The sequence below is a fragment of the Aulonocara sp. 'chitande type north' Nkhata Bay genome, linkage group LG18, assembly GCF_057382095.1.
Source record: "Aulonocara sp. 'chitande type north' Nkhata Bay isolate Kocher_YH1m ecotype deep benthic linkage group LG18, A_spYH_male_GT1.1, whole genome shotgun sequence".
Lineage (NCBI taxonomy): Eukaryota > Metazoa > Chordata > Actinopteri > Cichliformes > Cichlidae > Aulonocara > Aulonocara sp. 'chitande type north' Nkhata Bay.
The window spans coordinates 5,242,425-5,267,601 of NC_141361.1; the positions used below are offsets into that span (position 1 = coordinate 5,242,425).

A 25,177-nucleotide genomic window follows, 5' to 3' on the forward strand; every position below is an offset into this window, starting at 1 on the left:
CCTCATAAAGTGTCTCTGTTGCTTCCTCCTCTGTAACAGCTGTCAATGTTTCTTCATTATTTTCCTGTAGTAAAGAAATTAACAACATTGCTGTTCTACTGTAAACTCATATAATCTGTGGAGTATTAAGAGTACTCATAACTGCATGTTGGTCTGGCTCAACAGGAGGCTGCACCAGATGCAGTACACCATCACCATCAACTGATAGAATATGAGGTTTATACAGGTCACTTATAACTTACAAGGGACCAAATGGCAATTAACAAACATATACCAATCACCTTACACTTCATTGTCATTATGCTCTCAAAGACAACCAAGACTGAGGGAAGGCAAAATCAGTAGGAAAATAACTTCACTACAAAATAATTCATTATGGTAAAGAGTTTATCAAATGAATGAGTAGCACTGCAAAGGTGACTGTGAAGAAAGGATGTATGCACATCATGTATTATTTTGAATTTACCTCTTATGTAGGCACTTGTGTCTTGCGGGGTTACTGACTCAGAGGATGTCCCCGCAGAGATGCCTTCAGCCACAGGGCGCCCACTGTTTTGGCTGAGGGCCAACTGCTCAGCCTCTGTGAGTGGTGGTGGTGGAGGACCCCCACCTGTTTTTCAGGCCTCTGCTTTTTTTCTGTTGGCTATAACGGGGTCACATTTGAGCATACAGAGTAAGCAAATATGTACTTGTAATGTGCTCAGATAATTTCAATAAGTGCTTACAGAAGGAAAATTAATGTAGCCTCTAACTGCAATTGATTTACATGGGACAAACAGACCAAGCACTATGGCTCATAATACAATTACACCTTACCTGTTTGGACTATATTTTTATATTTCATTTTTACTTGCTGCCAGGAACGTTTGGGGCCTGTTGGGTTGCACCTGCGCTCACATCACGTCACAAAATAAAATGTATAAAATAAAAAATAAAATAAAATAACGTGTTAAATGGGTGGAAATCCCTAGATCAATGTTTAAAGTAACACTCACGCATTGACTCTGTCGGCTATGTTTTGCCATGCATGCTCCCTTTGTTTTGCAGCTGAGGCTGTGTTACTTTTTTTCCGCAAAATTTGCATGTTATCGGCATATGCTGCCATCAGAATTTCGGCCTCAAGCGCTGTAAAATACATTGACCGCGCCTTCTTTCCCTCCGTCTCCATGGTGACTCGCTTAATCTGTGCTCCGCTTATCAGGGCTTTATGTATCCTCGTGCGCGCGCTTGACTTGGGGTTAAAGCAACTCCGCGTTGATTGAACTGATTGTTATCAGCCTTTCTGAAACCGAATATTCCGAGTTGGACAGTTCGGGGTTACTCAACCCTGAGTATCGTTTTTCACTCTGAGTTTTCTAAACCGGCTTCCTGAAATAGGGCCCTGACATTTGATGCTTTCATGAAAGAAGGTTAGAATATCAGGATAAAACAAGATAACAACGTTTACCTGGTCAATAAACAAGCTTAATTATATTCTAAGTCAACTACCTAAGTTGATAATTGTTTCTACTTCAACAATGAATGAGAATTACCTATATTCTTAAGCTTCATCTCATCAATATTTTGTGAAGACATAGCCTTACTCTACCATTTGATAAGAAAATGCATGGCCTTTTTTTTTTTTTTAACAATTTCTGTAACATTTCTTTTCTCTTACCTTACTTCAGTGTGCCTAAAATTTAACATACCAGAAGGCAGACAGCTAGATATGAAGGTGTTTGACCAGTCTGACACAGAAGTAGACGCAGAGGTGTTTGAAGAAATAGTGAAGGGGTCACCTGTAACCTTCCGAGTCATGCTGAGCAATGAAGAACTTGGTAATCACTCACATACGTATATGTTTATATGAAATTTAAAGGTTGAGATTGAAGCATTAACAGTTAAATTTAATGCTTCTGCTTTGGTCATGTTCCTTAATGCACAGGTGTATCTCTGTCATCATCATCTTCTCCATCGGATGATACAATCATTCTAAACTTCACAATGTGTGAACCTCCTGAAGAAGCAGCAACCACTGAAGGAAGACAACCTAAAAGGCCATGCCATATAAACTATGAGGCAAAAGCTGTGGGTAGTGAACATTGTTAGTCTAATTTGCATGTTTGATGTGAAGTGTTTTTATGTAATCGTTTTCCAGTTTTTCTCAAGGTTTAAAAAATTTCTGACTTCATATTTTATGTCTATTTAAGTTGATTGAAAAAATCCTAACAACAAAGCCTGGTGGTGAAGACATCATACAAGAGTATGCAAAAACCAAATCTCTGACAGATGCAACTAGAAGACAGATGATAAACATACTTGCTGCTGAGATGACAGAAGCACATGGGTAAGAATCATAAATGTAGTCTATAAAGAAACATTTTTAGTATTGTATTATTTTTAATTGTGATGTTCAATGCCAATTGAGTGACGGTCATCACTGAATTTATACATTAGGACATCTCCCCCTAAAAGTGTAAGAGTGATGTATGCGCAGGGGATTGTTGCTCTGTTTCCATATCTGGAAGACCCATATTCACAACATGGATATGTAAGTAAAGGGGACTTTGCAACATTAAACACATAGTTGCCCTCAGAAATGTTGATAACATTCTGCTTGTATTTAATTACATAAGAACATTACTATGATCCAGAGAGCGGTTCAGGATACCTTGCGTGGCGGTTGAAGACAATTCAAAGAAAAGCTGCAGAGGAAAGAAGTGTCTCACTTTCCAAATCTCCTAAAAGTAAGTTCACTTGTGATTTAAATGATTCTGATCTAATTTGTAGGCAGGAGTCAATCAAATTGTTTTTTCTTAAGTTGGCGGGCCAGGCCGTGGTCGATCCAGACCACTCACCACTGAGACAGTGTTATCAGATGAGGATGTAAAAGCAGCTATTGCTCTTTTGAGACACTCTGCTGATGAAGACACTATCCGTGAAAAGATGAAAGCTACCTTCATTTATCGGCATTCAATGGTCAGCGATGATAAGAATGCAGCAGATGTCTTCATAGTCTTCCCGCGGTTTCTGGACACACCAGGACTGGTAAGACATCTTCATTTGTTGAATCACTGAAATATTCCATGCAGCTTGCAATTTCACTCATTACACCTCTTATCTTCTATTTTTGCATTATAGATAGAACAAGATTTCAGACTCCTGTTTGATGAGGTCACTGCCAACAAATTCTTGGAGAGGTGGCCCATCGATCTCAAATCAAAGATTGTAAAGGAAAGTCATGGACTTGTACCCACCTCGGAGCTCTTGGAGTTGATGTGCAATGCTGAGTCAGCTACTGAAGTTGAGAATGGTATGACTGACTGTTTTTATTTGCCATTGTTGGTTATATAGGCAATTCTGTCTATCGAATGTATTTTTGGAGTAATTCTTTGTTTATTCGTCTGTAGGCTGGGACAGTGACATGTCTGCTATCTTGCTGCTGCTACATCTGCTACCGCCATCTGCACAAGGGTGAAAGAGACCAGGAAAGATGTCTGCATCTCAAGCTGTCGATAACCTCATCAAATTCCTAAAGGTATGTTATTTAAAATATATATTCCATCACCGCCATTGTAATGTACAGTAAGGTGATCTAATCTAATGGGATAGTCACTAAATACTGCTGTTTAATGTGTTGTTGTAGGCTGGAACCAGTGTACAGCAGCATCTAGACAACATCACCCGAAGCAGTCAGCCCTACCTTCTTGCTCAGGGACCCACAAGAAGCAGCATCCACACCTTCTTCATTGTGATTGATAAGCATGCACTTCCATGTAAAGCGACAGGTTCAGTAGGAGCCCTTGATGAACTCTTTAAGGCCCATTATGTCTTTGATACGTCATACAGTTCATCCCTGACCAACTTTTTCACTTTTCTGCAAACAACCATTTACAACATTGATGTTGGGGAAACAAAGGAAACTCCCAGAGTTGCGAGCAAGAATGGTGCGTTAGTATCCATTGAGATCAAAATAATGAAGTGCTTTCTTTGCAAAAGTGATCATGGTAGACCAAACAGCCTTGTAAAACACCTTAAGGTAATTCATGGTCTCTGTACTGGGAGGACACTATATCTCAAATGTGGCCAAGTGGGATGCTCACGTTCTTTTAGTAGTTTTTCTGGCTTTAGAAAGCACCTGAACAAATGCCACGTAAGCAGTTCATTTGATTCTGCAGAACTAGATTTTTCACCAGTTCAAAGTGTTACGGACACAAGTACTACTGCTAATGTTGATGTGGTGCCTGAACATTTAGAGCATAGGTGTCAAACTCTGGCCCGCGGGCCAGATTTGGCCCGCAGCCTGATTACATTTGGCCCGTGAAGCCATACCAAATTACTATTAGAGCTGGCCTACTGGTAGTATACAGTTAATATATATATTGTTTAGTATTAAGCTTTGCTTGTTCCATATTCAGGTTTTCAGCAAAACTTGTTTGAGTCCATAAAAAAAGATTCATTCTTATATCTAGAGGAAGATTTTTTTTTTTCAATAAATATTAATGTTAGCCCGCGACTTTGTTCCAGTTTTGAATTTTGGCCCACTGTGTATTTGAGTTTGACACCCCTGATTTAGAGGCTGAGTCGGAATTATCTTCAGCAGACCTTGTAAATAGTTGTGCAGCTGTTATTTCTGATCTAAAGGCAGCAGGTGTAGGCCAAAGTGTAGTGAATTCTGTAGTGAATTCCATGGAAGAGATTGTTCAAGATATCCAACAACATGCTAAAGAAACAGTCATTAAGCATGTATTTAGTAATGAAAGAGAAACAGAAATGTGCAAGAAAGTTGAAGCATGTTTTGATGAGTTAGAGAATCCTTTCTCAGTTCTTAATTCTGAGTACAAGAGGTCAAAATATTTATCAGACAAGTGGGAAACTGTAGAACCAGTTGAATGTGTAATTGGCTCAAGATTTGACACAAGGCGAAATAAAAAGACTGGAACATATGATCAGGCAGTTGTTCAAGATAAATTCATGTATGTTCCAGTTTTATCAACATTGGAATCAATATTTAAGAGTCAGCATGTTGGAGAAATGTTGAAAAAATCAGACACTTGTGATTCAAGACACAGAGATATTTGTGATGGATCTCTATTGAAGACACGCCCTCTTTTTTTCAACAGAAAAGCACACAGTTCAGATCCAAATGTTCTATGATGACTTTGAGGTTGCAAATCCTCTTGGTTCCAAGCGAGGTATTCACAAGTTGGGTGCAGTATATTTTACCTTAAGAAACTTCTCTCCCAAATGGAATTCTTTTTTGGCCAACATACACCTTTGTGCCTTATTTCATGCACAAGATCTGAAACGTTATGGTTTTAGTGAAATTCTTGTTCCTATTGTTCGAGACATTAAAGTGTTAGAGAGCGATGGTATTGAGATTCCACTATTCGGTGGTTATGTTCGTGGTAGTGTGGTACAGGTCACTGGTGATAATTTAGGCTTACATAGCTTGTTTGGTCTGGTGGAGTCTTTCAGTGCAAGGTACTGTTGCAGGTTTTGTTTAGCTGATAAAGATGACTTTCAAACAGAATTCTCTGAAGATTTCCCCCAAAATAGTGTTGCGCACCAAAGACAACCACACTGCTCACTGTCAGGAAATGTCTAATAATCCATTGCTTCCTTATGTTTTTGGTGTAAAGAGTTCATGCTTATTGAATTCACTGACATATTTTCACACAACTGAGAACTTCTTAGTTGATGTGATGCATGATGTTTTGGAAGGAGTGGCCCAGTACAAACTGAAGTTATTGTTTTTGTATTTAAAAGAACAACATCTTACATTGGGAGAAGTGAATTTGAGAATACAAAGTTTTGATTATGGATTCATGGAGAAAAACAATAGGCCAGTAGCTGTGAATTTAGGTGGAGAGTCTAATGATCTGGGACTGAATGCTATTCAGACATGGTGCTTACTGAGGAATGTTCCCCTCATGTTTGGAGATTTGGTAACCTCTACTGACCAACATCGGGGCCTACTACTTTTATTACTACAGATAGTTAACATTGTATTTTCTCCTATGTTATCTCAAGGTATGTGTGTATATTTAAAACATTTGATTGTGGAACACCACAAACTGTTCAAGATGTTGTATCCCCAGAAAAAACTTTTACCAAAGCACCATTTTCTTATCCATTATCCTCGCTGCATCCAAAAAATAGGGCCTGTACTTCATAGTTGGTGCATGCGCTATGAAGGTAAGCACAATTTTTTCAAGAAACTGCTCAAATCATTCAAAAATATCACCAAAACGCTGGCCAAAAAAACACCAGAATTATATGGCATACATTTGGCAATCTTCAACAACCTTTAGTCGGTTAGACATTGGTCCAGGAAAAATGGTGTCTTTAGATATGGTAAAAGGAGGTTCTGGAATTGCAATAGCAATGCAACTGCCCAATAGAGTTCAAGTTATGAAAGTGAACTGGGCTAAACAGAATGGTATTGTTTACCGCCCGCATTTGGTTATTTGTGGCAAAGTAGTGTCTGAAATGCCTGTGTTTTACCAGATTGAGTCAGTTCTGATAATACATGAGAAACTGGCAGAGGTGGGACCAAGTCATTGTTTTGCAAGTCTCAAGTAAGTCTCAAGTCTTTATCCTCAAGTCTCAAGTCAACTCTCAAGTAATGTCAGGCAAGTCAGAGTCGAGTCTCAAGTCACTGGTGTAAAAGTCCGAGTCAAGTCACAAGTCTGAAACTTTGAATTTCAAGTCCTTTCGAGTCTTTAAAAAAAAAACAACGAAAAAATAATGTTGCAGTTATGCTAAATGTAAATATTAGACCATGTAATTTTAAAATCTGTGTTTTTCTCAACACATGACAAAATAGTGAACTTAGAAAATATACACAAATTGTGAAATTGCACCTCTTTAAAATGCAGCTCAATTAAACCTAGCTCCAAGAATAATTTTCACCAACAGTTCTGAGATAAGCTGCATGTTATTCTTGGATGCGGTTGTAGGACCAGCTTTAAAATCGCATGACAAAAATATCATACACATTAAAAAAAACTGTATCACCAACGTAGCCTGGACAACATTTGCTAGTTAGATGAAGTCAGCTATCTCATCTTAGCATATTTATATGCATATTTATAATTACACGGTTCTTGGAGTGAGTGCACACACTCATGAAGTTTAGTAACTTCAGGTCACTGCAACAAGCCCAGGTACAGTTTACCGACGGATGGGTGCAGGACCTTGAAATGCACCGTGTAGAACGAAAGACCATCGTACGTATCATAAGTTTACCAGTCTCACAAATTGTCGTCATAAATACACATTCGTTAACCGTTTATTAATATAACCTTTGAGCTCAACGGTAATTAATTAGTAGTGGAAATAATTTCTGGTACCCATCACAGAAATGTAGCAGTGACAACAATATTGTATGCTGTAATCGTACTGGGCAATTAGTGATACAAAAAACCTGTTTTATCCTGTGAATAAAAGTATATGTTTTTGTCAATGTACCATAATAACAGAAGTGAAACGCAATATTGTGTCAGGACAATTCACTATTTATGCACAATAAATAAAGGAGCATAGCGCGACAATTTCTGTTCAGCGCCAGACTTGCTTGTAACCTATATCACCAATTATGTTAAGAAAAATGACGTATTAACTACAACAGCAGACTGACCTCTGTGTAAATGCTTGGAGCAGACTAACCTGTGAGCTGGAGTGTTCTGGGACGTTATATTTGGTCTTTGAATGGCTGCAATCCAGGCCATCCGTCGCGTCTTTGTTACTTCGGAAACATGGCTCAAAACAATTTCTCTTCAACGACGTAATCCGATAACAACCGATCTCTTTACTCGTCGGCTTCCCGTGGCTGTCATGCGACCGGCTGTTGCAGTTAATAATACAACGGCTTCTTGACATTTTTGTGTTTCTTTTTATCGCTGTATAACTGATTTTAATTGAAAGTCTGCGTGCGCTAGTACCGCTTGCCACGAGTTCCCAGAATCCTTTGCGGTTCTACCCGTGAATGACGTCACATTTTCAATCTCTATATAATATGCATGTTAAATTTTATATTTGGGGTAAAATATCAAGTCTTTTCAAGTAAACCGGTTCAAGTCCAATTCAAGTCCCAAGTCATTGGTGTAAAAGTCCAAGTCAAGTCACAAGTCTTACAACATTTTTTCAAGTCAAGTCTAAAGTCATAAAATTAATGACTCGAGTCTGACTCGAGTCCAAGTCATGTGACTCGAGTCCACACCTCTGGAAACTGGTACTTCTCATTTTGCCATTATGTACAGTAGCCTTTCAAGAACATTTCCATGCTTATGAGTTGACCAGGACAAAGCAAGATTTAGTTGTCTTTCATGTTGACAGCCTGCATTATCCCAGGCCTTTTGACATACAATTGTCGTATGGAGTGAATGACAACTGTCATTACTTACTGTCATTTGTAAGAGTTTGTTATGCTAATAAATGCTGTTACTGTAACCTGTATGTTTGTAGTTATTTTCATAATATAGGATAGATCACAGCCATTTAGAAATATAGCATCATATGATAAATATGAAAAAATAATGAAAATGAAATATTATTACACATTAGAGTGAACTTGGACTAAAAATAACTCTATAAAGTGAAATCATATTACTCTAAACAGTGTGAATAACCCTCAGTGTTAAATATTTTTACACATTTTGTTGTTAATTTTGACACTAAACTGAGTAGAATTAACACTAAAAAGTTAACACTGGCCATAGAGTAAATTTTACCCTAATTTTGAGTGGGACCAAATGTTATCTGAAACAGAGTTAAAATCAACTCTCTAAGTGTAAAATTGACAGTTTTTTACTGTGTGGCCTCATATCAAATGTGAAGGCAGAATGAGTCTACGTTTGACGTTTGTTTATATCTAATCTTCCTTTTCAAACATTTCAACAGCAGCGAGTCTGCAGCTGAGGGAACACAAACTCAAATTGTCGGAACAGGTTTGCTCGTTTCTTGGATTCATTTGGTGATTTATTAAATGTATAACTGTTATTCTAATCTGCTGCTGGGTCTCTTACACTTTTCTTTATGCTGTATATTTTCACGTCTCTGGAATAGTTGGCAGTTAGTCAGCTGGGAAACTCTGCATATCGTGGATATGCTGACCTCGCTCCGTGGTGTACAGGGCCGTTTACCCTCATGATTAATATTCACAATAAAAATATTAGCCGAACATCATGAAGTCTGTATGTGTTTCATAGTGTCGAACAACCTTTGTACAGTTAAAGCCAGCAGTTACTATGTTATGCCTTTTGGTCAAAAGTCAGTAGTTAGTGCATAGTCTGATTAAGTTACATAAGCAAAGTGATAAATAAGTTCAAAGTTAAGAAATATTATAAGTGATTCATGCTAAAAACAGTTAAAATGTATGGGTTTGTAATTTGCTCAGAGTGAGACATCGTTATCACAAGCGATCTTTGTATTGTATGTGCGGAAATGGGAGCGAGGGAGCGCTCTGATCATTAACATATCTTTGACGTATTTTCTCCGTTAATGCCGTGAAAAGTGTTTCGGCAGTATTAAAAGAGTGAACGAGTTCATGTACACGCTTGTACCTTGGGAAACGTTCGTCTTTGTGAGTATTAATATGTTCAGAGATAACTTTTATATGTGTTTACATGGAGTGAACTGTGATGCTAATGTAACGCACGTGTTAAGCTAGGCTAATCAGTAAGTTGTCATTAAGATGTGTATTAGCTAGCAATTTATTTTCATTTTCTGTATGTTTCAGTTACAAATGAGAAATAGCAAGGAGAAGCCTTGAGAGAGATAAGGCTTTAAAGGATCTTCATTAAAAGCAAGAAAGGCAAGCCTTGTGTGGAAGATCTCCTCTATTTTGTTCGCTAGCTGTCTAGCTTCACATGGTCACGTGTCGTGAGGGCAGCATGTACTACATGACAGAAACACCAACGTTATCTCTTTTATGCGTTTATACACAGGTCACGCTGATTACTGAACAAAAACCCAAAGATCAGATGTTAAACAGATTTATTTGCTCTCTCTCCTCCTTAAACATGTTTTTAATGTTAGTTATAATTCAGAATTGGCGACTGAAACACGTAGGACACATAAGAATATCAGGAAATAAAACACCGATAAATATAACCTCAGTAAAAGAAGTCAGCGGGGGTTACTACAGCTGTGTACCGGGGCCTGCGCTTTGTCGGTGGGATTGCTTGCGAGGCGAGCGGGGGCCCGTTCTCCGTACGTCGCTTACTACATCCAAGATCAAATCATCGCGCTAACCGTGAGCTCGCTAATCCGGTTCCCCGAACACACCTGCTGTTGACGATTACTACAGCTGGACGCAGGAATGTGACATCACTGGGTGTAAAAGGGGCTACGCATCGATAGTAGAAACATTGATCGGCAACCCGCTGATTGGTCGGCGAAAATGTCCAAGGGGCGTGCTCGGTATTTTCCGGCAGCAGAGCAAGAACTCATGAGTGAGGGATTTCAGGAGTTTCAGAGTTTAATTAAAATGCAAGAGAACACTGCAAAGGCTGCAAAAGCAAGGAGAGAGGGCTGGCAGAAAGTTGCTGACAAATCAAACTCGTAGGTAATTTAATAATAATAATAATAATGGATTGGGTTTATATAGCGCTTTCCAAGGCACCCAAAGCGCTTTACGATACCACTATTCATTCACTCCCACATTCACACACTGGTGGAGGCAGCTACGGTTGTAGCCAGGCTGCCATATCGCGCCATCGGCCCCTCTGGCCAACACCAGTAGGCGGTAGGGTAGATCTATCATATGACACTATATTGTCCAATATCATATGGCATTATATTATATTATAATATGTTATATTATATCCCCTTTCACATTAGAGCCACAACAGGACCCACAAGAACATGGGAACAAGTAAAAGTGGAATACAGGAGTATTCTACAGAATGGTAATATTTATCTCTTAGATTGCTTTGCGTCTCTTGGCAAGGTAATACTGGCCTGTAATACTCTGTTAGTTTGTTCATAACAGCAACCAAGAAAAGGGCAGAGGAAAAAAAGACAGGTGGTGGTCCTGCACCCCCTCGTCAACAAGTTGGTTAAGTAAATAATATCCTCACGGGAATATCGATATCTCTCTATGAGCACACTGTCGCGCTGAGCTAAAGGATCCTGTCTGTCCCGCAATATACGCTGAATTCTGAGGACTCTCCTTATCAATCTTGCACCTTCCGCAATGGGTTGGTCGCGTATACGGACAGGACATGGCTGCGACAGACTTCCCAAATCCACCTTCGCTTTTATAGCCGTGGTCTCTCATCTTGATTACACGAAGTAATTTACAATTACTACTCTGAAATATGAATTACATCTGTAATAATCACATACATGTAATAGAATGTTAATAGTACATTTCCCTTTTTTAGGAAATGACCTGTATGTATCTGTGTGAAATCAATAAAAGGATCAAGTACTGCATTATCTTTAGTTACATTGATAATATTTATTTATGGTGAAACAGTGGTAAAATATCGCTGTTGCTTTCGTATAAATGAAGCGGACATACCTGCGTGGCCGCGATCTAATCCTGTTTACATAAAGTAAACCTGCTCCCGAGCAGGTTTACGCTTACGGCTCTGTTTCTATGACAGCAAGTCCCGGATGAGCTTCGGGGAACCGACTGATCCAGGATCACGCGAAATCGTCAACAATCAAATCCGGCTAACCTACTTAGCGAGGTACGAAGAACGGGCCCCTGGTCTATCCCACGCTTTGCCGTGAGACTGGGCAGACGTCTCCGAAATCATCGAAGCACTTTTGCAAAGAGGCTGTATCTTGACAAACCGACCAGACACATGAAGATTAAACCACTACATTCTCGGCTAAAAAAATATTAAAACGGTATTTGGTGACACACAAACAGGGTTTTTCAAAGCTCAGTTCTGTTAGCTTCCACATGCCGGTTGTTGTGTGCTAGAAACAATGGCCACCAGGCCTAAGCAATGGTTTTGACTTGATCAGCGTTAACCCCGCCCCCTGAGTTTGATGGGTGAGGCTGACAGATAAAATTATTTCAAGATGAGAGCCAGGCGCCAGGACTGCCAAAATGAAATAACTAAATATATCATTAAATAATTAATTAAATGTGTCAATAATTAATTAATTAAATGTGTGTTGGCCCTGCGACAGACTGGCGACCTGTCCAGGGTGTACCCCGCCTCTCGCCCTATGACAGCTGGGATAGGCTCCAGCGCCCCCCGCGACCCTGAAAAGGATAAGCGGAAGCGAATGGATGGATGGATGGAATAATTAATTAAAATGTGAAATACATAAATAATTAATTAAACGTGTCAATAATTAATTAATTACATGTGTCATAACTATTTATTTAATTAATTAATTCCAATTTTAATTAATTATTGCCACATTTAATTCATTATTTAATGGTGTATTTAATTAATTCATTATGGCAGTCCTGGCGCTCCATAGGCACCAGCGCCAGAGGTGAGGTTGAATACAAAGACTGTCCTCTGGACACCGTATAACATGCCCGATCCCAAGGCCCTATATGTATGTGTTATGAGAGTGTGAGTAATGTGGATGTCTAGGTTGTGGAATAAAATCAGTCTGCTGATAAAACAGTGAGCACAGTGAGAAGATCTTCACTGAGCTGATCCATCTCATCTCATAAAATTGAGGCACAGGTGACCAGGAGGGGACAGAGGGGGAACGACCTTTTATTGCTTTTTTCTACAACAATTTCTTAGTTCAGCTGCAGTATTTGATATCCTGTAATGACTAAAATGATAATTTAAACTAATTTACATAAAAAGATTGTCTTTTAAATGTTAAGGTTATTTAACAACTTTAAAGGCTGAGCAGTGCTATTTTTAAATGAAAAACTCACAGGCTCACATGTTCCAGGATTGAATTAGTGTCTGATAACCCTCCCTCTTCCTGCTCTCTAACTCAGCACCTCCTCTCTGTCCACATGTTCCCTTGTTCCCTCCCCTTCTGATCTGCAGTTTGAAGATGGGTGCAACCAACATGTGGTGACGTATAAGAGCTGACAGATCCCATTCGCTACAGAAACCTATGTTGTTTAGATCAGAGCAGTTTCAGTTCTGAGGAAGTGAAACTCACACAGTCACTGACACTGAGAGGAGAAATGGCGCAGAAAAGTGTTCAGCTGGACCGAGAAACCTTCTCTTGTTCGATCTGTTTGGATCTACTGAAGAATCCGGTGACTATTCCCTGTGGACACAGCTACTGCATGAAGTGTATTGAAAGCTTCTGGGATGAAGAGGAAAAGAAGAAAATCTACAGCTGCCCTCAGTGCAGACAGACTTTCACAGCGAGGCCTGTCCTGGAGAAAAACACCATGTTAGCAGTTTTAGTGGAGCAGCTGAAGAAGACTGGACTCCAAGCTGCTCCTGCTGATCACTGCTATGCTGGACCTGAAGATGTGGCCTGTGATGTCTGCACTGGGAGAAAAATGAAAGCCTTCAAGTCCTGTTTAGTCTGTCTGGCATCTTACTGTGAGAAACACCTTCAGACTCATTATGATTCACCTACATTCAAGAAACACAAGCTGGTGGAGCCCTCCAAGAAGCTCCAGGAGAACATCTGCTCTCGTCATGATGAGGTGATGAAGATGTTCTGCCGTACTGATCAGCAGAGTATCTGTTATCTCTGCCCTGTGGATGAACATAAAGGCCACGACACAGTCTCAGCTGCAGCAGAAAGGACTGAGAGGCAGAGAGAGCTGGAGGTGAGTCGACAAAACATCCAGCAGAGAATCCAGGACAGAGAGAAAGATGTGAAGCTGCTTCAACAGGAGGTGGAGGCCATCAATCAGTCTGCTGATCAAACAGTGGAGCACAGTGAGAAGATCTTCACTGAGCTGATCCATCTCATCCAGAAAAGAAGCTCTGATGTGAAGCAGCAGATCAGATCCCAGCAGGAAACTGAAGTGAGTCGAGTCAAAGAGCTTCAGGAGAAGCTGGAGCAGGAGATCACTGAGCTGAAGAGGAAAGATGCTGAGCTGAAGCAGCTCTCACACACAGAGGATCACATCCAGTTTCTACACAACTACCCCTCACTGTCAGCACTCAGTGAGTCTACAGACTCATCCAGCATCAATATCCGTCCTCTGAGCTACTTTGAGGATGTGACAGCAGCTGTGTCAGAGGTCAGAGATAAACTACAGGACATTCTGAGAGAGGAACGGACAAACATCTCACTGACAGTCACTGAAGTGGATGTTTCACTGTCACAACTAGAGCCAAAGACCAGAGCTGGATTCTTAAAATATTCATGTGAAATCACACTGGATCCAAACACAGCAAACACATATCTGTTATTATCAGAGGGGAACAGAAAAGCAACATTAATGAAACAACAACAGTCTTATTCTGATCATCCAGACAGATTCACTGTATGGTCTCAGGTCCTGAGTAGAGAGAGTCTGACTGGACGTTGTTACTGGGAGGTGGAGTGGAGAGGGGGAGGAGTTTATGTAGCAGTCGCATACAAGAATATCAGCAGAAAAGGAGGTGAATGTTTATTTGGACATAATGACAAATCTTGGGCATTACATTGTTACAACAACAGTTTTATATTTTGGTACAACAACATCCAAACTCCTGTCTCAGGTCCTCGTTCCTCCAGAGTAGGAGTGTACCTGGATCACAGAGCAGGTATTTTGTCCTTCTACAGCGTCTCTGAAACCATGACTCTCCTCCACAGAGTCCAGACCACATTCACTCAGCCGCTCTATGCTGGACTGAGGCTTTACTGTAATTATGGAGACACTGCTGAGTTGATTAAAGTGAAATAGACTGAAGTCTTTCATATTGTTGTAAGTTTAAATCTGTATTTTAGTTCCCTTTTAGTTTCTCTCCATCATTATTGTGGTATTTATGTGCTGCACATAAATCAGATGTCAGTCAAACATTATGGGCAGTACCTCGACATCTTCAACATGTTGTCTTGATGTTTTTACGTTTTATAGGTGGAGCTCTTTCCTGTGTCTGTTCAGCCATGGAGACTATCAATGCTTATGGATATTTTTATTTGAAAAATTTCTCCACATGACAACATAAACTTCTCTATCTTCTAAATGTTTACTGAATATTTTTCTTAGGTATTTGTATGTTGTTGTTTCTCTTCACTGATCTTAACAGAGAAGTCTACAGACCTTCCTTTATCACACAGATTTTATTCTCATTTGTACATTTATAAAGAAAACAATTAATTACAGAGCAATAAGAAATTTTAAGAAAGTGCATTATATCATAATTTATAGTAAAGTGTATTAAAGCATCGTTAGTTAGTCACTTATTTAGTTTGGAGCTGTATCATCTGACACTGTAGAAACATTTCCTCCAGCTTCAGCACAGAATGTTAAAAACAGAACTATTAATGAGAACAAACAGTAGGAACACAGTATCAGCAAACATCATGGCTTAAAATGGAGAGTAAAAATCTAAAAAGAAATAAACAAATTAGTAAAAAGGATTTCCTGTTGACATGTTATTGGTCCTATCTTGTCTGCAGCACCTCCAGGATGCTTCTTATATGTTTCTGGTTATTTTTGCACCAATTTTAGTTTTTGTCAGTAGGAAGTTCAAGTTCAACTCAGTGTGTTTGTTTGTTTGTTTTTTTCAAACTGATGCCTGACCTTGAACACCAAACATCTGTCAATAAAGCAATGATATAAAATGCTTATATTAGTACTGAAAAACTGCATATCCACTTTACAAATATAAATAATGATATAAATCCACAGCTGAACTGGAGGAGCAGCTGATCTAGTTCACTCATGTGTTTCTGGACTAAGAGTTGGAGCAAATACCTTATGATTCAGTGATGTTTGTTTTTGTTAAATATTTTGTAGATCCAAGAGTGAGTTTGACTCATGATGATGATGTTCCGAATTAAACAAAGTTGGTCACAAATTCTTCAAAGCTGTTTATTAAGAATATATTCACTTGGACTCATGAGACAGGCTTGTGATCCAAGGGAGCCATCAACTGGACAATTACTGACATGACAACAAAAAAGCTAAGTACAGAGGGGGGAACAGAGGTGAAAATACTTGCTTTAAAGGATTGTAATGTTTCCTTTTAAAATAAGTCTCTAAGGTCAGACAAAGGGACAGAAACTCATAGCTTTCTACCAGCCCAATGACAAAACTATAAGTTGTTTTTTAACATCTACTTTTTCATCTATTTGGCAGTCACAGTGAAAAGTATAAACATTGGCACGCTTTGTCTTGTGATTCTGCTGTTCGTAAAAAATGACCATGCGCAAAGTACCAGACTTTAAGGCTTTGACTTGATGCCAATGGCCTGAGGAGGACAGTATTACCCTTGGACATGTGTAGTCTGCCGTCTACTCAATAGAAGAAGAAGAAGCGCGGAAATGGCACAACTGTCTTCAGTTTCTGGGAGAGTTTAACAATGAGAGACTGATGATGCAGAAGAAATCTCCGTGGTTAAAAACATTAAAAACAGTCGTCCAGGATGATGAGATCCGCCACTGGCTCAGACTGCTGTATATCAGCCGGAGACCCGAGATGAAGTCACGCAGCAGGTATGTAAAACTGTGATGTTCTCAATGAACTAACACAGGAACGATCTGAGCTCAGTCTGTAAGCTAACAGGCTAAAATCAGAGAGCAGCTAATCAAACAAGTGCGTCCGTTTTTTTTAAAGGTCAACTTTTAACAATAGACTTTCATGAGACACATCAAAACCAAACAGGGAGGGAAAGCTTCGGTTTTCTGCACTGTGCCACAGTTCGCTGTCTGCTTCGGTTCACGACGCCTCACTCCGGGGCTACAGACAGTTCTCTGCCGCCTGTGGTGCTCCTCACCTCCGTCTGCACCCACAGACTTCCCGAGGTGGAGGCAGGCCGGCAGGGACTTTGAGAGATGGGCTTTACTTTTAAAAATAGCCCTTAATCAGGGTCTAACTCACTAAAAGATGGCCACATGTCTCTCTCCAACTTAATCTCTTTCTTTTAAGTAATTGTTTTTCATTGAAATGAAATTAATTGTTCAATAAAATGATTACATTTATAATTGAATTAAAGTTAAATGAATCAAGGTGATTTTGACTTTGCTAGTTAACAGGAAGAGAAACAAACTTACACAGGATAAAATGAAATTTGGACCCAGCAGAAAAAGTCAGATCACAGACAAACAGAAACATTCCTCTTTGGCTAAAATAAAATGCAGATTATTGCTCATCTGCAGTTTTAATCATGGTGAATAATTTATGATTCAGCCAAGTAAGATTCTTCTGTGTGGAGGTTTTTCCCCTGTCAAAAGGCATTGACCATTACCTTCATCTAAACATGGAATTTAAGTCATGTAGTTGCCGTTGTTTGTTTTTAAAGAGGTCATAATATTTTTGTGATGGTAGAAATTTATCTTCAAAGTAATAGTTATAAAGTGAATTAATAAGACTTTCCAACAAAGAGAGGGAGTCACATGGTGCTTCTGAAACATTTGTACAAACCTCTCTCACATATGTGAGCAACATGCTCACAGTGTACAGCCCTGCTGACTGAGGCTGCACCTTTACCTGTCTAATCTTTTTCTTTTTACTTTGTTCCTCAAGTCCCACATCAACATGAAGTGTAAGGAGGAGGAAGATCTGGCTGGCCAGCATGTCTGGAAGCAGGAGAGGAACTTCAATCTGGACCAGGAGGACACAGATCCCCCACAGATCAAAGAGGAACAGGAGGAACTCTGCATCAGTCAAGAGGGAGAACAGCTTGTAGTGAAACACGAGGATGAAGGCATCGTCGTCTGGAGCGGGGAAGAGCGGCTCAGACAGCTGCATAACATCTGGAAACCTGAGAAAGATTTACAGACCAGCGGTAAAACTGTAATGGCTTTTCTGAAGTGTTAACATTAATATTAAACCTACAGTTTGTATCAGTCAGATCTATTTAATGTGTATTCGTGAAAACATGACAGGGAGTTTTAAATGGACTGGTTCTTATATAGCGCTTTTCTACTCAATCTTGAGCACTCAAAGCGCTTTACAAAACTTGTGCATTCACCCACTCACTCCCATTCGCACAAGCACATTTTTCTTAGTGCTTTCTACCAACATTCAGACACACATTCCACAGATCAAAGAGCAACTTGAGGCAACTTGGAGTTAGTATCTTGCCCAAGGATATTTGAAATGCAGACTAGGTGAAGCCGGGAATCGAACCGATCAGTAGATGATCTGCTCTACCGCCTGAGCTACAGCCACCCCCAATAGTGAAGATTATTTTGAAAAATATCAAGATGTAGATCAGTTTCGAGATCAACTCCAAAATAGATCATCAGTCAGTCAGTAATAAGTGAGTTCTTTTTTGTTTGAAAGGTTTTTTTTACTCTTAATGTTGCTGAAAAATGTCAGAACTCAAGTTCTCATTTGCATCAGAGTGCACAAATAACTTCATTTTTACACACTTTTAATTTCACCTGCAAATGTGAGCAACATGCCCTCATTACAGACTTTAACTAAAACTTTATCTTCTCAGAAGTGTTTTTCTATAATTACATTTTTTTTATTGTTCGTTTAGAAGCAATAGTGGAGAGACCGGCTGACTGCTGCAGAAGAAATCTGCTCTGAGGTTAACAGAACGTCTGATCGTCCAGTATGAGATCAACCTTCAGCAGAGACTGCTGGATATCAGCCGGAAACCCGAGATAAAGTTACGCATAACAGGTAAAACTGCGATGGTCTCAGTGGACTAACACAAGAATACAACTCATGTAGGACCTGATCAGAGCTCAGCTTGTAGGCTAACATACTGAAATCAGGGAGCGGCTAATCACACAAGTGCGTCTCTTTTTTACGGTAAACTTTTAGCATTAAACAAACCTTGAGACCGAGAGAAAGTGCCTTTATAGAAGATTTATTTAGAAGATTAAGATAAAGGAGGCAGGGAGGGAAAGCTTCTGTTTTCTGCACTGTGCCACAGTTCGCTGTCTGCTTCGGCTCTCTGACCCTCACTCCGGGGCTACAGACAGTTCTCTGCCGCCTGTGGTGCTCCTCACGTCCGTCTGCACCCACAGACTTCCCGAGGTGGAGGCAGGCCGGCAGGGACTTTGAGAGATGGGCTTTACTTTCAAAAATACCCCTTAATCAGGGTCTAACCCTACAAGACCATCGTGCCTCCCCCACCATCCTCACCTCATGTTAAAATGTATATTTTTCAACTGAATTATATTTGGGTTCAAGAAAATGATGAAGTTTTTAAAATAACTTTGTAATGTTCTAATAAACAGTCTTAACTCGAACTAAATCAGCTCAAATCTCACAGATGTCAGTGTTATTCACAAAGCATGGAAACATAGTTGTTAGTTTTGAATGCAGCCACAGCAGGCAAACTATGGCTGCATGCTCCAAAGAACAGGAGCACAGTAACTGAACACACTCTTAGCACACTTACATCTGATTTTGGGAACAGTTAACAGATCTGAACCTGATGACCTGAGAGGTTTAACTGGGTCAAAGGTCGAGAGCCAATTGAGAACTGTCCAGTTAAACCAACTAAATGATGAAACCTTTGATTTAAAATGTCATGATCAACAGTATCAAAGGCAGCAATGAGATCAAATAGAACTAAGACTGAAACTCTGAGTCCCTAATAATCTTCAGATCACTGATGACTTTAGTTGGGTTGATTCTGTGCAATGACTGGCTGTGAAACCTGACTGGTACTTATCTGCTATGGCACTGTGAGATTTTCAGTTTAATCTACAACAATGACAAACATTTACTTGCAGCGTGAAGCTGGCAGCAGCTACCTGAATGATTTGTACTCTGAACTTTCCTAATAAGAGTATCAGAGCTCGAGAGTAACTTACACTTTCATTGTTCACGTTTGTACAGTTTAAATTTCACTCCCATATGAGGACATGCTCAGAGTGGACTATATTTGCTCAGATGTGTTTTCCTGTCATCACATTATTAACCTTTTTCCTCAGTGACCCTTTGTTCCTCAAGATCTCCCCCTAACATGAAGTGTGAGGAAGAGGAGGGCCTGTATGACCAGCAGGTCTCCAACCAGGAGAGGAACTCCAGTCTGGACCAGGAGGGCCCAGATCCTCCACAGATCAAAGAGGAAGAGGAGGAACTCTGCATCAGCGATGACGTAGAAAAGATTGTACTCAAACAGGAGGATGAAGGCCTCATCTGGACTGAAGAAGAGCAGCTCAGACAGCTGGATAACATCTGGAAACCTGAAATGAACTTACACAGCAGGGGTATGTAAAACCGTAATGGTCTTACCTAAAAATTAATATGACTTTAATTCATTCAATAAAGATATTTTGGAAACACATCAGAGTTCTTCAAGGCCAGTGTTTAAATAAACTCAGCTGATTGTTAGTCGAGGTTTTCTGAGAGCTTCGCTGCTTTTTATCCCCATATTTTAATCCTACTTTTAAATTTCCCCTTCTGTCTGATGTTTGTCTTATCATTTACATAAACATCTTTCCAACAGTAATTGGTGGACAAACTGTGATTGGTGCATAGAAATTTACTAACGTGTTAGAAGTGAGTGCATGAAATCTTATTTTAACAGTTTCCAGGTCTGGGTAAATGATATGATGATATTTCGGATGATATTTTGATTAAACTCTGTTGTAGAGTTGGAAATGGACAGCTGTAGACACCACTGCCGAGTAGTCATTCTTGTTATACTTCTATATTTATCTAAGACAAGTAATTTTGTCCATTTGTCACCTCAGCTTTCCCACAACAGCATGAATGTGAGGAGGAACTGGTTTTTGGGGACCAGGAGAGAAACTTCAGCCTCGACCAGGAGGATCCGGAGCTTCCACAGATAAAAGAGGAAGAGGAGGAACCTTGCACCAGTCAGGACGTAGATCAGCTTGTAGTGAAGCAGGAGACTGAAGGCATTATTATCTTCATGGTGGCTCCTACTTATGAGGAAAGTGAGCCAGAGCTGGACAGTGAACATCTCCTTTCTTCCAGCTCTCCTGAACCAGAGAGCAGAGATCAGCAAGACAACTTTCCTGTGTCAGAGAGTCAGCGTAAAACTGACACAAGTAAAAAGTTTGTGAAATGTGAGATTTGTGGAAAAACCTTTGAGTACAGATCCAAACTAACGAGACATATGAGGGTTCACACAGGTGAGAAGCCACATTCTTGCAGCACCTGCGGAAAAAGATTCAGCCTGATGATAAACTTGAAAACTCACATGAGAATCCACACAGGTGAAAAGCTTCATTCAGAGGATACAGTTACAAAGACACATGAGGATTCACACTAGTTAAAAGTGGGAGAACTGTCAGATGAAGCAGTCCACTGAGAAGCCAGATCAGAGCAGATCAGATGACCTCCTTCCTTAAAAAACTCTGTATTGTTTATTGTATGTAGGGGTGGGAGATATAGCCTCAAAATAATATTTCAAGAAACTTACATTTAAAAAAAATAATGTACATTTTATCAGCTCGGCAGGCAGCAGCATTTATATGTGTAAGTAAATGATGGATTTTCCATCTTTCTCTTCCAGTGAGCTGCTGTCACTGATGACAGCTTAGCTAATTCAAAGTGTGAAAATGTGGCCACCTCAAGGTGCTTGATATTGTAAGGTAAAGACCCAACAATAATACAATGAAAACAGAGAAAACCCAAACAGTCATATGACCCCCTATTAGCAAGCGTTTTGGCGACAGTGGGAAGGAAAAACTCCTTTTTAACAGGAAGAAACCTCCAGCAGAACCAGGCTCAGGGAGGGGCGGGGCCATCTGCAACAAGGAAAGTTTTAAGTCTAATCTTAAAAGCTGAAGGCTCTGCCTCCCATTCTACCTTTAAATACTCTATGAACAACATTATAGTGCAATGTTAGTGACACGGCATACATGAAATATGAGCACATAAGTATCCTCAGGGGTGTTTTTCCTGGAAGTTTTAAGAAAAGTGTATTACAAGTGCTTACACTCTAGCTTAATATCCAAAATAACCTTGTAATGCGGAGCCTGCACAATTCTGTCATATAAGCAGAGGTGGAAAGTAACGAATTACATTTACTTGCGTTACTGTAATTGAGTAGTTTTTTTGTGTATTTGTACTTTTTAAAGTCATTTTTCAAGTCTGTAATTTTACTTTTACTTAAGTATATTTTTTAAAAAGTATTGTAGTTCGCTACGTTTTCAATCACACCCGTTACTGAGTAAATTAAAAAAACCATTGCACTTCGGAAATACTGCAGGGAATGATGGGTAGTAGAACAAATTGGCGCTAAGGTCACGTTAAAGATGGAGTCTGACATCGGTGTTATGGATCCAGTGAAAAAAGAAGCCCCGTCGAATTCTGCTGACCCTGAACTCGAAGAAACGGATGTGAACCCCTGGCCGTATTTAAGGGACCATTTCGGCTTCAAGTGCAAGAAAGGCAACAGCTTTATTATGCAGTGTAAGCTGTGTTTGCCCAGAGAGACCGAGTTAGCAGCTTTTAAAAATTCCACATCAAACCTGCGCAAGCATGTGGAGGTAAGTTAAATACAACTCGTACCGTTATGGTAGCAAAAAGGCTGTGTTCAAATTAATCACATTAAGTTAAGACATCTGTGAAGAACACAGATAACGTTGGTTGGTACTAGCAACTTGCTGTAATCGGGCACGTTGTTCACGCAACTTACATTTTTTTTACTGGGTTGGTAAATTGCCAAAAGAAAATGTGTTTACCTACGTTTTTCCTGTTTGTTAATAATAAGAATTTATTTAAAAAATAGTTAAATTAAAGACAGAAGCGGCTACTTTCTTACTTAACCCACATATGTTCACACTGCAGGCAAAAGAATAACAGAGCGCTCACTTACCTTAGATTAGTCAAAGACAGCTGACTTCTGTTACTTGTTAATTAGCACTTGCAACCTCCCGTTAACTAGCCTGTTACTGTCCAATAAAAAAAACCCCACGAGGTATATTGGTATAATTTACCAGCGGTAGCTATGTAATGCATTGATGTCTTATTAGGGACATCAAAAAACTTTCTCTCAAACTTAACACTGGCCTGCCTGCCTCAGCTGCCTTCGAGCGTCTCTTTAGCTGTGCTGGACTACTGTTCACTGCAAAGTGAGCAAGGATGAACTCTACTAACTCTGAAAATCAACTGCTCCTCAAAATTAACAGGAAGTTCAGAGAGTAACACTCTAGGATGGATACAAAGGAACTTTAATCTAGAGGTACAGTAGGGCAGGGCCAAGTTTAAAAAATTCAAAAACATTTTTAAAGCAGCTGCCGTTCAGTTCAGTACTTGTTCTCTTATTTGACAGTTTAGAACACATTCTCATGTGAAAGAATGATATGGTTTTGTATTGAAAACACTGTGATACCTGACGGTTTGGTTTGGTTGATTGGTTTGGTGACCATTATCCATTTTCATGTATAGACTTGCAGTTTAACTGCCACTGCACTTTAATTTGTAAAGTTTTTCTTTTCACTAAAAAAGAACTACTTTGAGATTTATATCCCACTGTCCTTTTTTGCACTACTCAGAAGCGGCTGTCCTCCTGCTGACAGAAAAGTAACTATGTAACTTTTACTCTGAGTACATTTTAAATGAGCTACTTTTTACTTTTACTTGAGTACATTTTTAGACAGGTAATTTTACTTGTACTTGAGTAAAATTTCAGCAAAGTAATAGTACTTTTACTTGAGTAAAATATTTTAGTACTCTTTCCACCTCTGCATATAAGGAAAAGAAATTCTACCTGGTTTGTTTCATCTTGGGTCGAGCTTTTTAACCTCCTGCTTTTCCACCGTGTAGCACATCAGTAATTTCCATCCACTGACTGCTCTTGCTGTTATATGAAATGTAACTCGCGAGTGCTCCAGTGATGCATGGTTGAATCATTTGTTTACCTTTGGGTCGCACATCACTGCTGCTAGTATCTCCTGCTCACGTGCCTTCACAGCCCGGTTGTACTCAAGTGTGTTTTTGCTTAAAGTGTTGTAACAGGTTTGCTTTTTTCACTTTCAGTGGGAAAAGTTTTCTTGCATATTTTGCGAACATTCAGCTACCAAACTGTGACTGGAGCCCGACATATGGCTCTGGCTGTGAGACATGACTGGGGTTGACTCATTGGGGTGAATGCAAACACATGATGTTCCTCTAAACACACTTTTTTGTAAACATTTATACCAGTATTATTGCAGATCATATGATATGTCACAGCCCTAATTCTGTTTGTTGCATATTCCATTAAAACCTGTAATGAAGATGAAACACGTATTTACATTCATTTGATGTGATATTTGTATCGTGTTGAGCTGTGGAGGTGACAAAAAAGTTGCTGAGATGTTTTATTTTTTTGTTTAGTGGAGAGGTTTTACTCCACAGAGTCAAAGCTGGAAAGAAACACACATGAGACCAAACATTTTGTGATTTAATCTTGATTTTCATGAAGACTGAATTTCAGCATGTGCTCATCCTGTTGATTCGTATGTTGGTGTTGGTTATGTGTCTTAAAAGTGAAATAAAGATTTCTTTAAAACTTCTTGTGGCTATTTTTTTAAGGCACAATCTTTACAACATGAAACAACGTCTGTGAAGCACATTTTGTACAGTGGGCAGGGAGACTTGCCCATCACTGTGGTGGTGGGGTGGATGAGATTTGCCTGCGGTCACTTAAGGCTCTGTATGTTGTGGGTCTGTCCTGGTTGTCCTGCTCAAACATTGTATGGAAGTTGAGGTCAGTGCCTTCAGACCGGCCAACTATGGTGGTAATCATGGTCCCCTGTTTTATGAAGGGAGTGTAGAGGGTATGTTTGCACTTCAGGCCTCCCTAGGAAGGTCTATATCTGTAGTCACTTTCACTGTTTTCTTATTGCTGTTTCAAATTGTTGTTTCTGTTTGTAGCCTTTTTATTGAAGGATTTTGGTTTATATTATTAATATGTGCATTTGTTGTTATTAATAATATTTGCTTCACTCTCCATTTGATGTGTTTTTGGTATGTTTTACTTTTAATTGTTCTATGATTATGTTTATGTGGGGTCCATCCATCCATCTTCATCCGCTTTATCCGGGGCCGGGTCGCGGGGGCAGCAGCCTAAGCAAAGAGGCCCAGACCTCCCTCTCCCCAGCCACCTCCTCCAGCTTATCCGGGGGAATACCAAGGCGTTCCCAGGCCAGCCGAGAGATATAATCTCTCCAGCGTGTCCTGGGTCTGCCCCGGGGCCTCCTCCCG

At 39.7% G+C, this 25,177-nt stretch overlaps 2 protein-coding genes and 1 pseudogene across 5 annotated transcripts; all 3 read left to right on the plus strand.

Annotated features, from left to right (window-relative positions):
- On the plus strand, positions 1-4,303 carry LOC147307765 (uncharacterized; annotated as a pseudogene).
- Positions 4,304-13,072: 8,769 nt separating this feature from the next.
- Positions 13,073-14,782, plus strand: LOC147307766 (tripartite motif-containing protein 16-like). Of its 4 annotated transcripts, none has more exons than XM_086273052.1 (2): positions 13,112-13,588; positions 13,697-14,782. In XM_086273052.1, exons 1-2 carry the CDS (start codon positions 13,112-13,114, stop codon positions 14,780-14,782), a joined length of 1,563 nt encoding a protein of 520 aa, XP_086129178.1. The 4 variants fall into 4 exon arrangements, with proteins under 4 accessions (XP_086129180.1, XP_086129178.1, XP_086129179.1 ...); XM_086273053.1 differs by having other exon boundaries at positions 13,112-13,452; positions 13,624-14,782; XM_086273051.1 differs by having other exon boundaries at positions 13,112-13,221; positions 13,285-14,782.
- Positions 14,783-19,903: 5,121 nt separating this feature from the next.
- Positions 19,904-22,117, plus strand: LOC147307767 (uncharacterized). Its single transcript, XM_086273171.1, has 2 exons — positions 19,904-20,223; positions 20,710-22,117. The coding sequence occupies exons 1-2, from the start codon at positions 19,977-19,979 to the stop codon at positions 21,252-21,254; spliced, it is 792 nt and encodes a 263-aa protein (XP_086129297.1). The 5' UTR covers positions 19,904-19,976; the 3' UTR covers positions 21,255-22,117.
- The last annotated feature ends 3,060 nt before the right edge of the window (positions 22,118-25,177 follow it).